This window comes from Cydia strobilella, chromosome 23 (genome assembly GCF_947568885.1).
Source record: "Cydia strobilella chromosome 23, ilCydStro3.1, whole genome shotgun sequence".
Lineage (NCBI taxonomy): Eukaryota > Metazoa > Arthropoda > Insecta > Lepidoptera > Tortricidae > Cydia > Cydia strobilella.
Window position 1 is genome coordinate 734,460 of NC_086063.1, and position 18,234 is coordinate 752,693.

General features: G+C 35.7%; 1 protein-coding gene across 14 annotated transcripts in view; it reads left to right on the forward strand.

Annotated features, from left to right (window-relative positions):
- The window catches only part of LOC134751771 (hemicentin-2-like), a 634,647-nt gene that overhangs the window by 496,219 nt on the left and 120,194 nt on the right, over positions 1-18,234 (forward strand). For 13 of the 14 annotated variants that reach the window (XR_010128692.1, XR_010128693.1, XR_010128696.1 and 10 more), the window contains exon 5: positions 14,604-14,783. Coding sequence is in view for 8 of the 14 variants with exons in the window: in XM_063687232.1 (XP_063543302.1) it covers positions 14,604-14,783 (180 nt within the window). In the remaining 6 variants the exon portion in view is untranslated. Of the gene's footprint in view, positions 1-14,603; positions 14,784-15,150; positions 15,271-18,234 lie in introns of those variants that run through there. The other variant, XR_010128697.1, reaches the window with a different exon arrangement.

The following is an 18,234-nucleotide window of genomic DNA, read 5'->3' on the forward strand; positions in this document are numbered from 1 at the left end:
ATATAAGTGAGAAGTATTTATGTTTTGTCACGCTTTTCTGAGTTGGGAAAGAAATACGCATTTCTTAGGGAAAAAGTTTAGTAAGTGATCCATTAATTGTCAATAAACCGTGGATAAAGGGTGCGAGTAAAGTAGTACAAAATAATGTAGCTTTGCATTTTGTAGTAATGTCAGTACGGATGAGTGCGGCTTCGGGACACAGAATAAGTAATACTTAGTATTATCAATATCCTACAGAAAGGCCACGCACCGCCTCGCTCCGACTCGAATTACCTCGCCCCGCGACAGCAGATTGACGGCCGTTTGCCGGCCGCTCAGTACTATTTTTAAGCAACTTACTCACACTATGACGCATAACGCGTGTACAGACGTGCCGTTCATACATAGAAACGCAAGTGATTTTTATGTATAGCGTGTCCGCCCTGTGTTCGGGATAAGTGTGAAGGCCAGTCACACTACTTGTCCGTATTGACCTTACCACTTTCTTATTCCCGTTCGCCGCTTTTTAACTAATCGTCATTAAAATATCCTTATATTTCCCCCCCATGACCCAAAAGGGGAGGTATTCTATAAACTCTAGCCGAGTGTCCCGAATTAGGGGACTAGAGCGGTACTCAGATGTAATAATTTGTTATAGTTTTCATCTTGTTACGATACGAAGTTAACATTACTTGCATTGCATTTCGCGCGCACCAATAAGAGCAGATTTCAAAATCTAAATACCGCCGTTTGGGTTTTTGTGTTCGGATTCATATATTTATTGATAAAAATTAGTATTTTACATGTCATTTGTAGGTACAAGATTGTCTATTTTTTTATGAAAGTATTGTTAATGGGATTTTATTTGTAAAACCATAAAATCTAAAACGAACGTTACTTTAAGTTGGTCATGTCTAGGGATGAAATTATACTTATTTAGACAGAAATAAACACATCAATTTACATATTTAATTTATTATATATTATCTTTTATACTATTGACTATAATTATTATTAATTTGGTACTATTTTTTAGGGTTCCGTACCCAAAGGGTAAAAACGGGACCCTATTACTAAGACTACGATGTCCGTCTGTCCGTCTGGCCGTCTGTCCGTCTGTCCGTCTGTCTGTCACCAGGCTGTATCTCATGAACCGTGATGGCTAAACAGTTGAAATTTTCAGATGATGTATTTCTGTTGCCGCTATAACAACAAATACTAAAAAGTACAGAACCCTCGGTGCGCGAGTCCGACTCGCACTTGGCCGGTTTTTAATTATTTTGTGTGGTTGTTAGTCGCCCCTATTCAATTTCGAATGGCTAAAAAAGTTTTGCACATTAATATGTCGCTTTTCAAAATCCTATATCTGTATCTAATTTGCCTCATTTTGCTGTATTCCGAGGCCGGAAACGCCCATTTTATTTACACTCGTGAGTTATTTGCACCATCACTCCGCAAAAAGGTTGCATAATAAATGGTTTTGATTTATTTTCGTTCAGGAAGGAATATGCGGGTTCACATGAGTCATTTCGTTGCGTTTGTGGTACTTTTTAGAATGGCTATTATATTACTTAAATATAAATATGAAGTACTAGTTATTATGTGAGCTGTAAACCTCGTGAACATTATGGGTCCGCCATTCTAAATGATTTCTACTACAATAAAACATCACGACTGCATTGCTCCCCAGGCAGAAAAGTGACGTCAGCGACGTCATAATAACGTAATTATGGCGTCATAATGACGTCACTGACGTCATTATGACGTATACATGCTGTTAGGGTCGGTGTCACTTTTTAGGGTTCCGTACCCAAAGGGTAAAAACGGGTCCCTATTACTAAGACTCAGCTGTCCGTCTGTCCGTCTGTCTGTCTGTCACCAGGCTGTATCTCATGAACCGTGATAGCTAGACAGTTAAAATTTTCACAGATGATGTATTTCTGTTGCCGCTATAACAACAAATACTAAAAAGTACGGAACCCTCGGTGGGCGAGTCCGACTCGCACTTGTCCGTTTTTTTTTCTCGACAAAACGACCATTTTGACGGTGACTGCAACAATGTAGTTGGCTGCAATTCTGAAGCTGTATTGCAGCGCGACATTACTACCGACTGCATTACTGTCGCAAATGTCAAAATCGATGACTGCTGCAGTCGGCAGTAATGTCGCTATAACACTGCTGCAGCAGTAATACTGGTGTTGTCTAAACTTATGATTGGCATTGGAGAAGAGTTTTTAAAAAACCGGCCCAGTGCGAGTCGGGCTCGCGCACAAAGGGTTCCGTACCATTGCGCAAAAAAACGGCAAAAAATCACATTTGTTGTATGGGAGCCTTACTTAAATATTTATTTTATTCTGTTTTTAGTATTTGTTGTTATAGCTGCAACAGAAATACATCATCTGTAAAACTTTCAACCGTCTAGCTGTCACGGCTCGTGAGATACAGCCTGGTGACAGACGGACAGACAGACAGCGGAGTCTTATTAGTAATAGGGTCCCGTTTTTACCCTTTGGGTACGGAACCCTAAAAAGGTTTTGTTTACAAGTAATATTTTTCATCATACCTTCCTATGGTAAGTAAGTAAGTAAAAATTCTTTATTGCACCAATAATTGTACATTTTAATAAAGACTCATTTTTTTGTCTTACACTAGTACTGGCACCCAAAAGAAAAGGAAGGGAGAGAGGGGAATTTCTCATTTACTGACAGTTTGGTTTGACCAACTATACCTTTGTACGTATTACCGTAAAACGTATAAATATGTATAACGCCAATATAAACTTAATTTAGCAATAATTAATGTACTTTTCTTTTTAATAATAAATAAAAAAAAAAAAAAGTAAATGTAAGGTTAGTAACCTACAAGTAAATTTTCTTTTACTTCGACTTTGAATTTGACCGTACCCAATAGTCGCGCCTCTAACTTTATCAAATAAAGTGTTTTATCAAAATAAAGTGCCCTAACACATGTTGCAGGCTTTTATTGTGTGTATGTGACTTTCATGTTACTTTGTAACGATTTTTAAGTATCTTACGTTCTTTCATGTCAAAAAGAATGATGCTTAGCTGTTTTTTTTTAATGAGTTAAAAAGGCCTGAGATTTTAATAATATAAGTGGAAGCAGCTGGAAACGGTGAGATAATTTTAAGCACTAGCATTATTCTAGTCGATGACTAAGATTTTTAATTTATAACAATTATAACCAACACCCATTAAGGATTGATTAGTCACACCGCTGTTCAAAAACAGTGACGTTACGGAATCGCAGTGACGTGCCGCAAGCGTCACGATTTTTTCGCATGTCCTCCACAGTCTACACCGCTGCCACAGAACAAGTAATAGTATTATCATACAGAACGGCCACGCACCGCCCCGCCCCGACTCGAATTACCTCGCCCCGCGACAGCAGATTGACGGCCGTTTGCCGGTCGCTTAGTACTATTTTTAAGCAACTTACTCACACTATGACGCATGACGCGTGTACAGACGCGTGTCGTTCACACATAGAAACGCAATCGAAAGTGATTTTTGATGTATAGCGTGTCCGCCCTGTGCCGCCGCTCAAAACACGCTGACACCTTGACGGTGTTGAATTGCAGGGCATGCGATAAAATCGTGACGTCTACGGCACGTCACTGCGATTCCGTAACGTCACCATAGCAGCGGCGTGGCCGATCCTTTAAAATCGAGTTTCATAATATTATGTTAGAACACCAAGGAGACATGAAAATAACAAATTATTTATTCCAAATGTCACATCTCGACGCCCTCTTACCGAACTCAAGGTATCGGTAATTCAAGCCATATTTCCCCAAAACTTGCGGCATAAATCTTATAACTCCACATTTCGATATTCGACAACTTCGAAACATTCGAAATTCGACAAAATTTAACTTTTGTCGAGTTCTCTTTTCGGAATGAAATATAGTGTACATACATTCAAAACAGACGTATTTAACCCAATGGAAAATAAACTTTATACCTTGTATATTAAAGTTAGAATTCTTTTGGACTGTTTTGGAGTTTTTATTTTAAACCGTATTTGCATTTGGAAAATTGCCCAGGGGAAAATAAATGTTGTGAAATTGTCTGAAAACTATATCTCAAGATTTTTCTTTGTGTTTTATTTTTTAGAAAAAGTTGGATAAATCGTTTGTTCGGGATCCTTTGTTGGGCGCTGTGTTGAATGGTTTTTAAAGGAAGCTTGGAAATGGGTTAATTGTGTTTTAAGAGATGATTAATTTCTTGCATTTAAGAATACAGGCTGTTAGGAAAATAATGGGTGGAATTTAGGTTCGAATTCGTGTGTAAAACGAGGTATGTTTTTTTTATTTGCCGCTATTTTTTACTGTCAAAGTTGTTTTTCTTTTTCGACACAACACATGGGTCTCTAAATTCAAAATACCATCTAGCGGGGCAATGCCTAACTAATACCTTTCTGGGAACCCTACCGAGCGACTACTTATATTCCTGTGTATTAATCCTATTTTCGAAATAAAGAAACAGATTACCAATCATTACTCCATAAAATAGCAGGTATTATTCACAAATAAATTCAATATTCCTCAGACATCGCACCGTGGAATATCAGTTTTAATTAATTCTCTCTCGAAGTTAATTGAAATGCGATGTGGTTCTTTTTGCGGTTATTTCTCGCCTTTGTGATGCCGCAAACATCATGTGTGTTAAAGGAAATATTGTATTTTATATTAAGGGTCCCCGGCAAGCTCGATTCTCCATACAAACGTAGCTAGTTTGCTCTGAAACTTTGTACTTACAATAAGATAAGGTATATCTATGTCTGTAATTAGTTTATAGCTTCAGATACAATAGTAATATAAAGCGTATTTAAGTATTTCATACAAACTTGTTTTTGCTATATATCGTTTGTTTTATAAACTGGAGCTATATAAAATAATTACAGACCTAGATATACCTCATGTCATTGTTTGTGCAAAGTTTCATTACAATCCAACCCGTAGTTTTAAAATGAGAACGAAACTCCGTTTGTATGGGAAGGTGAAATTCGGCCGAGCTTGCCGGGAGGCTTGCTTGAGAGGAACCGTCAGATTTGAATTGGAAAGTGTCGCAGTCAACCTCACTAGATTCCTATAATTTATATTTTTATTATGAATTGTATCGTTTTAGCTATGGCATTCATCGAGTATCATTAATCTACGTGACTGTTCATCTTCGAATATATGTTACTTGAACGTTCAATATAATTTCAAATACATAGCCCAAAAAAAATAGCCCAAACCGAATACAGAACCTCCTCCTTCTATGAAATTGAAGTCGGTTAAAAATAGCTTGCCTCTCTTTATACCCCAATCCTCATCTGTGTCAAATGGTAAAGCGGGCTGTCACAGCGACGTAATATCTGTCATAACCGACTCCATTTTGACGAGGGATTGACATGGGTTGGTTAATTAAAAATATTTACAGTTTAATTACTGAAATATGGGATTTTATGGGATCATAATGATTCTCTTTGTTTTCATAGGATTTTTATTGCGCCAATAAATAAAATTACAGAAATTCGAGCTAGATACACAACACAGCGTATCTGGGCTACATAAGATCAAAATTGTAAGCTCTTTATGATGTGTTCAGGAACTGCGTGTTATGACCGACGTTGCGGAATTTGATAACATTGTTAAAAATTGACATTTCATTTAGAAAAAGGAACATCTCTACTGATACTAGCAATGAGGTCAAATCAAATTCCTTTGTTTTTCAGAGAGAGAGAGAATTTTATTGTCATTTTGGAATGAATATCTACGTTTTATTACGCAATAAGGACATTTTCGCAGATAAGAATTTTTTGTCTAACAAAATAGTTAAGTAACTTAATGCTGGCCGTAATTTGCGGTTATTGAAAGCATCACAGAGGGTATGATATGTTTAAAGACAAACACATATTTCATTTTAATTTCATTTATAGAAACTTACAGTGTAACAACACGTTTACGGTTGTAACACCAGACTATTACATATAATATGTTACCTGTATCTAAAATATTAATATATTGAGACTATTGAGAAACAGAAAATAAAAAGCAAAATAAAAAGAAAAAAACAATGTCAGCAAAAGATAAATAAATGAATAAACATTATACATAAATGAATAAAACATTTGATTGATTGATCATTATTCTTACATTAAAATAAAATAATTACAACACAATAAAAAAATGTCAGGTCATTATAATTAAATAATCAAAATTGACACACTTAAATTAAATTAGAGCAATCAAATTACGATAAAACAATTAAATAATAACAATAAAATAAATTAATTTAAAAGTGGAAAAATTACTGCCTTGGGTGAGACTTGAACTCATCGGCCTGGATCGATACTCCAGCGCTCTAGACCTCATCCATAGTCAATTAATTTAAATTAATTACAAATAATAATATTTAAACTTTGGATAGTAATATATTGTCTGCAAAATTCACCATGATCTGCGAAAACATCAAACTCATAGCCCTAATATAAACCTATTACACCTCTACGTTTAATATGGAATAGAAGACGTGTTCCATTTCATTTGTCACCACTAACAGACGCCAGTATTACCGTTACGTTAAAATTATCTGTCACCGTCAACCGCTCGGCTGTCATAACAGACGCAGACTCAAGAGAACAGCTGAATCAGTACTATTATACACTGATCTTGCTGATATACTGTCCGCGCGTTACGTGCTCGGCTGAGGAATGTTAGGAATCGAATTTAAACTATCGTGAGACATATTAACTTAACTAACTTAGCGGTTACACTCACGTGTTTTTAGTCACTCGCGCGACATGTTTCGGAGAGCCTAGGTCTCCATTTTCTAGCACTAACAGTGCCTGAGTGAGTAGCGGTCACGACGGATGGGCGTCACGTACTAATCTAGGCTCTCCGAATGTAGCGCGAGTGACTAAAAACACGTGAGTGTAACCGCTAAGTTAGTTAATGTTAGGAATGTTGGGCGTCATGACAGAGTGGTGTCATTTTGTACGTACGGGCGCGGCGCACACCCCCCCACTTCCTCGACCTCCGAATGCACGGAATTGGCGCGCGGACAATATGTGCGCACTACTAATGTCACTCAGGAATTACTCAATAAACTAGACCGTCTACTCAATAACTGCATTAGATTTGTTGTCCACGTATGTAGTGGACGAGAAGATCTTGGGAGTGGATGAGTGAGCTAAATGACACTCGTAGTCTAAAACATGCACATATATTAAGTACTTTATACCTTGGATATATTGTCTGTTTCGAGTACCTATAATATTTTCTCCTCTCCGAAATTTAAAATTTTTAATCATTCAAAAAAAAATTCAAAAAATTAAAAATTCTTTATTGCGTAAGACACACTTATTTCATAATATGAAGCCACCCGAACAAAAAAAATTAATCATAAATTACACTCAAATATATACTTACAGTGAGCTATCTGTTTTCTCTTTTACCATGACACCTTCAGATTGGCGTACGACTGACAAGGCTGTCAGGAGGCTCTTTATTGTTTTGGGATTCATTTTGTAAGTAACAGAGAGAGAGAGAGAGAGAGAGAGAGAGAGAGAGAGAGAGAGAGAGCGAGCGAGCGAGACAAGAGAGAAAAAGAGATAGAGAGCGCGCAATTATATATAAAATAACATCTGTTACTTCACAATTTATTACAGATAAACAGTGAAATTTTAATAATATACAGTGAAGTATCTGTTCTCCCCGTTGTCATGGCACCTCGGATTGGCGTACGACTGACAAGGCTGTCAGGAGGATCTTTATTGTTTTGGGGTTCATTTTGTACTTAACAGAGAGAGAGTGTGTGTGTGTGAGAGCGAGCGAGACAGAGAGAAAGAGAGATAGAGAGCGCGCAATTATATATAAAGTAACATTTGTTACTTCACAATTTATTACAGATAAACAGTAAAATTTTAATAATAAAGAGTGAAGTATCTGTTCGTCCCGTTGTCATGGCACCTCGGATTGGCGTACGACTGACAAGGCTGTCAGGAGGATCTTTATTGTTTTGGGGTTCATTTCGGGTTCAAGCAGATATATTTTGACGCCGCAGGCAAAATGGTGTAACAATTTTAAAGGAGTATATAATTAAACATTGAAAGCATGACTGGTTAAAATATTTTGGAGTGAATAAGTTTTTGACAAAAATTTCATTTTTGGTACAAGCTTTTAATACTTCAAGCTTAGTACCATAATTTCCGAAAGTTAACTTAAGTATGAAATATAATTAAGAAGTAATTATGTAGTATGCGTAATCGGCCTGTCACTGTTGTTCGAAACTGTCAAATTTTTGTTCTGACAGGCTGATATCGTCCGGCGGACTGATAATGCCCCTTAACGATGCGATATGACTTGGAACTCCGGCAGCCTTTTAACAATTGTAAAACTCTTACGGTAGATGTCGCTAGGTGCCTCCCTAAGGCGCATAAGAGTGGTATTGTGGAAATATTCGCTGTCATCAAGTGAAGTCTCGATAGCTCAGTTGGCAGAGCGATAGGCTAATGATCCAAAGTCGCGAGTTCGAGTCTCGCCCAAAACTGAAACAGTGATTTTTCCACCTCTCGTTTATTTGTAAGCTTTATAGTATCGTTTGCAGATGATTATAATATTAATACAAAAATAAAATCAAATAATAATCAAACAATAATTTTAGCCGAAATAGTTATTTGTTATACAAGGGTGCAAAGTTGTATTTTACCCGCGAGTGTGGAATTGAAACACGAGAAAGCGAAAGGATTCTATAGGTGAACCACGAGCGAAGCGAGTGGTTCTAAAATAGAATCCTGAGCGTAGCGAGTGTTTCAACACACGAGAAGTAAAATACATTTGCACCCGTGTGTAACACAAAGCTTTTCCCCTCACTATAGCGAGGAAAGTGCAACATCCACAGGCGTTAGATCATCTTCATCACTGGAATCACTAATTTTTTTACGATATTATAACAGAAACTCTGGAAGTTGTGAATTTTTACGTATCGGAGTCGGTGAGAAAATTTTTATTGACAAATGTTGACATTTCTGACGATGCGTTTTGAAATTGCATCGACTCAACTTGTGCGTTCAGAATTACATTCAACATCATTTAAAAAAACAAATGTTTCTTATGGAATTTAAGGTTTAAGTATTACTTAAAATCATTAAATAAAGCTAAATTTGGTATTTTTCATTAAATTTTCAAACCATTTATTTATGATAATTAATATCGAGCGAACCATTATTATGAGCGTTTTACGTTTTGTTATCTGTCAAAACTGTCAAAAGCTACTTTAACACGCTCCATCCAAGTTAAATTACTTTCCCCACTAGTGGATAAAATGCGTTTTTCCCCGCTAGTTTTAAAGGATAAAAGACGGCTTTCCGAGCTAGTGAGGGGAAAAGATTTTTTTCGTGATTTAAACTCAGGAATTAGGTAATGTTTTTCTTTCTTCTTTTTAAAATGTTAATTCGTAGCAAGAAATTAAAACAAATGCTAAACCTATTTACATTCGTAGCCAGCTACACCGTAGCACCGTAGACGTGCTACGCCACGTAGCCAATAGAATTAAATATTATGCAGTGTTATATTACGTAAGTTTGAGATCACGTTTTGGCCGCGTATGAAGTTGGAAATTTAGTAAAGTAGTTTGTAACTGAAATTTTCTTTTTTAGACAGTCTTTATAAAGTTTTTAGAACAATAGGTAAGTAAATGGGTTATGTCCTACCCTGCATAATAATTGTTAGTAACATTTACTGTAAACTTATCATTATTAATCAAATGACATGTAGGTTAATAAGAAGGGGCTCAATAGGGGATATTACTGCATTGTTCTGCCACCAGAGTGCAGCACTAGCCTTTTTAGTAAACCATAGAGTAACTTATACATACTGTACCTTTAACAGGTTTTTGACAAGTTTTAAGGGATAATAAAATATGACATTGATACATCAAGGCGGTTTGTTTAATGAGGACCCACCGGGAAACGCGAATCCGAAATTTCGCTATCTGCCTCTTTATCGCTCGAATATGCAAGTGAGAGATGTTAGATAACGAAATTTCGGTTTTCTTGTTTTGCGATAGACCCTCAAATTGTGATAGTGGCGCCCCCTTCGCAGTTTCGCGTAATATTCCCTATTAATACAGTAAAAGTGTTACCAATAAATATTGTTAACCTACTTATTGTACATCGCACCGTTCTCTCTCATTACGGCAGGACAGACAGACAAACAAATATTTATTGCTAACGAGCTTCACTGTACACCTCCATTTCTCTTGACATTGGTACAGTCGTCGAGAAAAACGCTTCATTAGAGAATATTTAGTATGTATGTATGTGTCTATTATTTATAGTATGTAATGTGTATGTATGTTTGTATTTATATAATATGTAGTTTATAAGTATTATAGTTTGCTTTTCTTCTAATTCATTGTTTTTTTCTCTCCTTGCACCAATTGTAAGTGTCTCTTTTTGGCCCTATGGTTGACTGGTGGAGAATGCCATTTGGCATTAAGTCCGCCATTTGAACATTGTTGTATATATTTTGTGCAATAAAGTTTAAATAAGTAAATAAATAAATATTTCTGACACATGATTTATTTAAAAAATTACCATCGTTTATTTCAGACATGCGTCCTCCGGGGCTTATAACATAGGTAATACATTAAATTAGAATTAATAGTACATATTTAAAAAAAAACCTTAAAAAATTACTTTACGTACGGCATGAAGGTTCTGGAGTGGCGTCCGCGTACCGGAAGACGAACTGCCGGTAGGCCTCCAACGAGATGGAGCGACGACCTGGTGAAGGTCGCGGGAATTCGGTGGTTGCGAGCGGCACAGGATCGGTCGGAGTGGCGAGCCTTGGGGGAGGCCTATGTCCAGCAGTGGACGTCTATCGGCTGACATGATGATGATGATGATGATGGCATGTTGTATATGGAACTGGCGCATGCAGAAAAAGCCAGTGTTTTTTCAGGGGTCTGTCCCACGTCTTCTTTTTAAACTGAATGTCCTTGTGCTCAGCAGCAGTAATGATGGAAAGAGTTGTCATGTTGTTAGCATGGGCGGCGGTAATCGCTTACCATCAGGTGATCCGTCTGCTCGTTTGCCTACTATTTCAAAAAAAAATATATATATACATATATATATATATATATATATATATATATATATATATATATATATATGTAATACATATCAATGTGACACCGATAGCAAACATATAAATACACTTCGTACTTAATCTGTTTTACAAAATGTATGTCACGAAACTTTGTACGATGACGTCGGATATACGTCAGTTATAGTAGTCATTTACAATTATATAAGTCCACTCTGAAATATCGTTAAAATCTCATCCCGTCCATATGTGTTTTAGTTTTCAATTTCATTGAGTGGAAATAGAACAATTTTCACTACATAGTATAAAACAAAGTTGCTTTCCGCTGTCTATATGTCTGTCCCTAAGTATGCTTAGATCTTTAAAACTACGCAACGGATTTTGATGCGTTGTTTTTAGTAGATAGAGTAATTCGAGAGGAAGGTTTATATGCATAATTTGTAAAGATTTTGTGTAAATTGGTTGAACTATATCCGTGCGAAGCCGGGGCGTGTCGCTAGTTGATAATAAAACACAAACGAATGAGATCTTTGAATTATTATTTAACCTAAAAATATATCATGTTTTCTATTGTATATGATTTTAATAAAAACATACTAAAAATATTTTCTGTAAGCCTTTTTAGGGTTCCGTACCCAAAGGGTAAAAACGGGACCCTATTACTAAGACTCCGCTGTCCGTCTGTCACCAGGCTGTACGTCATGAACCGTGATAGCTAGTCAGTTGAAATTTTCACAGATGATGTATTTCCGTTGCCGCTACAACAACAAATATGCTGCTGTACTGCTGTAATTTAAGCTTGTACCTACTACTGTTTTTTACTGTTTTTTTTGTATACTTACTGCGACAATAACTGACTTTTATTTTATACTAAAAAGTACAAAACCCTTGGAGGGCGAGTCCGACTTGTCCGGTATCTTATTAATACAAAAAATTTTGGTGAAAGCTTTTCGTGTCACATTTGTTTGCGACTGTACCAATTGTCCGAGCCAATTGCCAATGCGCTGCGCTTAACATTATTACTTGATTGCTACCGAATTAAGTGCAGAGTAAAATGAGCTTCATAAGATTAACTTTCAAACTTAGAATACAGAATTATTGGGCTTGTAATTTCAAGGATATTACATCAATAACCAATGCGTAAATAGGCTCCAAGCTGAAGGCCAGCCACACTGTATTTAAAAATACTTTATGAAAATGTACCAAACGTAATTAATACCTAATTCGAATTATTGAAGCCTAATTCGTATTTAAATTAGGCTCATTATTACATTTGCTGTAATTATAGGTACTTTTGGCTATTAATTTTGTTAAATACGAGTAAGCACTCCAATTACGCACTAATAATTAAGGACGTAATTTCCTTTTTATGGTAAAGTGGGTGAGGCATATAAGGCCCACCTTAATTTAAACTGAAATATTTTTAGAAATGATGAGGATATTATGTACAACTCACTCAATATAGGTACCTCATTCATTGAAATTTCTTAATATACCAAAATAGTCACAATAAGGGCCAATTTTAGATTTAAGCTAGTTATTAATTTCGTTCACGTAGTACCACTGTATATATCTTGTATGTAAATAAAAGTAACTTGTACTGGTTGGCTTAACTGGTGACCGAAGAGCTGGCGGCTTTCTCGCACAACGTATCAGCATTGCGATACAGCGGGGAAATGCCGCCAGCATCCTTGGTACAATGCCTCAAGGGCCTATTTTAGATTTAAGCTAGTTATTAATTTCGTTTACGTAATAAAAGTTCATATATATTTATAGTATTACAATTATATTACAGCACTTGAAAAATCCAAGTTTTATAAAAGTACTATTTTGGGCCTTATTGAACACTGGCAGGTCCGCAACAAAAATATGTTTTTTGGCAGTAACAAAAGATTTTAATTGTTAATTAAACATATACAAAAAACAATATTTGGTATCTTCACAACAGGAGAATATTTTTAATTAGTGGAAATAATTCACTTTGGGCCATACTATACTAAAGATATAAAAATTGACCATTTTACTTTAAAATAGTGGGCTAACTGAAATTAAAACTTCATTAGTTATTGGGCCTTATTGAACACTGGCAGGTTAAGGTCCGCAACAAAAATATGTTCTTTGGCAGTAACAACAGATTTTAATTGTTTGTAACTTTAAACATATACAAAAAACAATATTTGGTATCTTCACAACAGGAGAATATTTTTAATTAGTGAAAATAATTCACTTTGGGCCATACTATACTAAAGATATAAAAAATTGACCATTTTACTTTAAAATAGTGGGCTAACTGAAATTAAAAATTCATTAGTTCAAAATTCATTTCTTTTAAAATAAATTTTTAACGGAAAATACAAAAAAGCTACTTATTTTTCACATGACGTAATTTTTAGGGTTCCGTACCCAAAGGATAAAAACGGGACCCTATTACTAAGACTCCGCTGTCCGTCTATCCGTCTGTCTGTCCGTCTGTCTGTCAGCAGGCTGTATCTCATGAACCGTGATAGCTAGACAGTTGAAATTTTCACAGATGATGTATTTTCTGTTGCCGCTATAACAACAAATACTAAAAAGTACGGAACCCTCGGTGGGCGAGTCCGACTCAAAAATCAAAATATTTTCATAAAATATTAAATTTGATTTGCGTCTTAAAAATAATGTCTAGTTTGGCAATCAGGTGTCTGTGTGTATGTAAACGCATATGCTCACCATAATTCCAGTAAATTAGTGTTGCTAATAAATCTAGATCCGTTGTTTTTGCCTGGATTTATGCTTTGAGCCTAACCGCGGCTAACACTAATATATCGCTCGGCTGTCAATTTGACTGTGAAATGTATATGCTGTCAAATTGTTTGTGTCAACCTTGTATTAGGTTGTGCAAAGATAGATATAACTCCGTAATAGATGGATACAGTCTAAGGAAAAAACGTGCCTCGAAAATCAAGAAAATTTGATTCTCGTTCAGAGGGCGCTACTAGCTTTGGCCTACTGTCGTATAGATGGCGTTGACGGTTTCCTTTGTTATTTAACAATTTTAACGCATATCAGTGAAAGAACATGGGTCAAAATCATAAAAATAATTAATGCAAATAAAAATAAAAATATCCATATTTAAATACATTTTATCGTATTTTAATAAATATTTATTTTTAGTTTTAAAGTGTGTCGACAGATGGCAGTGAATTTACTGGGGTTACAAAATTTACTATGACAGTTTTCATAGTTTTATTTCAGTTCTTAATATAAAAAAAAAAAAAAATGTCAAACAATTTTCCAATAAACCTTTCATTAGGTAATAAGACGCATTTACCTCGGTTGACCTTAATTAAAATAAAATATTTTTTCAAAATTGATAAAAACTGGAGGTCTCAAATTTATGTAAAAAAATCTGTCTTCAAGTAGTTTAATCAAGTCCATAAAATTTAGGTAGAAATTTTTGAATGATTCTCTTTATTTACACTAAGCATTTTTCTGATTCTAAATATCTAACTCCAATTTCCTTTGTCCACAGTAAAACCAAAAACAGTAGAGCTACTGGCCATCGACGGTACCAACTCCACCACCATACAAGACGGGACCACCTTGGGACCACTCGTGATCTACAAGCAGATCACTATAACCTGTCTCGTGAAGGAAGGAAAACCGCAGCCTAAAGTGATGTGGTACTTTAATGGGAAGGAGAGGACGGATGGTAAGTGATTTTAGACTTTATTGATGGGTGAAAGGGTACAGATTTGTGTGGGGTATTTTTGGGACTAAGTTGGTAAGTCATTGTGCTTGTAATCGGGAAGGAACTGGCTCTTGAGACACAGGGAAACCTACTTTGAGAGCCAGGAACCAATGTTAAGTAATAATTTAAAGTTGCAATAAAGATTATTATTTTTGTTTTTTTATTATTATGAAAAAGCCTTTTTTGAAACTTCATTTGTAGATTCAGATTTAACTCGTCAATCATCAATTGCGATTTTTTCTACCATTGACTTAGGGGTAGCAATTAGGACGACAGCAATGAATGTCAGCATCTCGAATCATAGCTTAATTGAAGGAAGATTTCATACATTGTACCACCTTGGTACCACTCATGATCTACAAACAAATCACCTTAGCCTAGTAGGTGAAGGACGGGAAACCGCAGCCTAAAGTGACGTGATACTTTAATGGGAAGGAGAGGACGGATGGTAAGTGATTTAAAATTTTATATTTAGGTGAAAGGGCACTGATTTGAATGGGGTCTTTTTGGGACTATGTTGAGATGGTTAGTCATTATGAAAAGCCATTTTGAGACTTCATTTGTATATTATTAGATTCAATTTTGACCCGTCAATCTTATATTTAGGTGAAAAGTTACAGATTTTAATGGGATATTTTTGGGACTAAATTGAGATGGTAAGTCATTGTGAATGAGCCATTTTGAAACTTCGTTTGTATAAAAACAGATTCAGATTTAACCCGTTAATCATCAATTGTCATTCACGATTACAATTTTTAACCACACTAATCTAAAAACGTGGTAACTAAAAGCGTTACACTTTACGAAATGGTAATCTATTAAGTATTAGGTATGACTAGCATATTTTTTTTTTTATTTTTTTTTCCACACATATATTTGCCAATAGTACATACATTATGCCCACAACTATACAATATGTTGTACTGTAAAATCTGTCATATAAATGCGTGTTCACCAAAGCATGTGGCAGATAAATAATAATAAAACCTCTATCCAATTTCTCTAAAATCCTCAGGTAAATATAAACACGCTGATATTTACACAGTATTTGCAACATTGCAACATATTCCATAATATTAAATACCAAAACAAATTCCATACCGTATCGTTCCGATTCAGTCGGTACAGATGACATAATAACATCACTATATATTTTATAAATCGTTGTAATTTGAATCTTTTGTCGTTGGGAATAGAGTTTAAAATTGTGTACGTTTAAAATGGTGGTTATGTTTTTGTGTTTTTGATGCGATTAGGTTAAATTAAGGCTCTGTGTCTACATTGTTTAGTCTGAATCCTGTGGGATTACATTTTAATGGATCGTTGTTATTTATGTACGTGTATCGTTTGAAAGGTAGCATAGCAGTGATGTATATCGTTTTTTAGGGTTCCGTACATCAAAAGGAAAAAAACCGGAGCCCCTACTTATAGGATCACTTTGTTGTCCGTCCATCCGTCTGTCTGTCTGTCCCGACCCTTTATCTCAGGAACGCGTGGAGGTATCGAGTTGAAATTAAAAGCATATACGTCTACAGTTCTTTCTAGCTGTAAAAACATCAAACTTAGATACGGCGGTTTATGCCGCAAAAAAATTGTATATTTCGACACACTCAAGGAAATTAAAATTTATAGGGTACTTCCCGTTGACCTAGAACTTTGGCAAGTAATATCGTGTTACAGAAAAAGTATAGGAAAAAATCTGAAAAGTATAAATTTGTAAAAAAAAAAAAATTGTACGGAATCCTCTTCGGGCGAGTCCGACTCGCACTTGTGCATCACGAAATGGACCCAACTCAGCATAATGCTAGCTATAAAGCCATACGCTGGTCTTCCATAGGGCCTATTCAGTGATGTTAGAGGTGCAAGTTAAAAATATGTATACTGATACGAGTAGACAGTATGATTTAACTATTTACATACATTCCGGATTGTACGGATAGTAGGTACAGACCTAAATCTATCTTAGTTACGATTTTTTTGTAAAAATCTAGATCAGTTAAAAAAAATGGTGGCAATCTTCACTTTAGTATCTCTTAGGATATAAAATTAAGGTTTATCGAAGCGTTTCAGATTGGGCAAAACTGCCAACCAACTTTTCTCTTCTAAGCCCGCATTACTCAAAAAAATATCGTAAAAAATTGTGAGCAAACTCAATAATTATAGGATTTTTTTGTCGATTACCTACGTTTTTAGATTTTTTCTAAGCGGAAGTGGGGTTTATAGCTCACAGAGCCACTGCTTTAAGATTAATAACCTTAGAGATATACCTTAGATTTTTTTGTTGCCGGTCCCATATTGGGATACCCTCCTACAATTTAGGAGGGAGTTAAATCTTCTCGGGTCCATGGTGTAGGGTTGGAGCCGGCGTAGTTTTTTATTTTTTATTTTTTTATCGCGTATATATATATATATATATCTTTACTTGAAAATAATTGTAGTGTATAACTAGCCTTATGAACCGATTTTGCATGTACAACCAGCCTTAAAGTTTGTAGTCTATGATTGTTCATTATTTTAGTATGTGGGTATTTTTGCACTTTGTAATTTTTCCTCAGTCACCAGTTGACCACGAACGCTGTAAAGAGTTCGAAACGTCGGGATGTATTATAAATTCAATATACGCGATATAATCCGTTTTCATAGTTTTATTTCATGAGTAACTATCGCGGTAACCGAAGACAATATTAACCTTAGAGATAGCCAAAACTAGAGTATCCAAAAACATAACATTTAAAACTCGCGTTTTGAATACATTTTAACACATATTTGTACTATACCGGGCCTTATTTACCGACGTATTGACACAGGTTTCACTGGTCGTGGTCACGGCTAACTGATCACACCATGACCTATAGATCGTGTCATTCACGAACACACGTGCCTTGACTCGTATTGCCATGTCGGTTAATATAAAGGTTAGATTTGATAAATCTACTCGTCATCGTGAACGACATAACTAGCATATAAAATAAATTTGCGATATACCACCAGGACCACCGGGTATACCAATAAATATGTTTCAATATGAAGCCATGTTAAACACTTAACAATCCTAAAATGGAACAAGATTACAAGTGATTCAGTCATCTTAATGCTTAACTGCACAGATGCGATATATAAACGGCATATTCATAGGCATTCGGTATTCTGAGATATACCTTGTACGTGGCCCGCATACAGCGTGGTCATTGGAGGCCACAGATATCGTAATATCCAGGTTTTAGTTACCCAATTTCATGGAAGATATCGCCGTTCAATCGGCTGCCTCCAAGGGCCTGACACTCTTTGATAGAGAAAGATAGTCTTATTGCGATTCCTATAAGAGGAAAGAGAAAATAGTGCCATGCTTTGTCCTTATCACCGACCGGGTGGCATCATAGGTAGGAGGCGATGCCGAAATTTATAAGTGAAA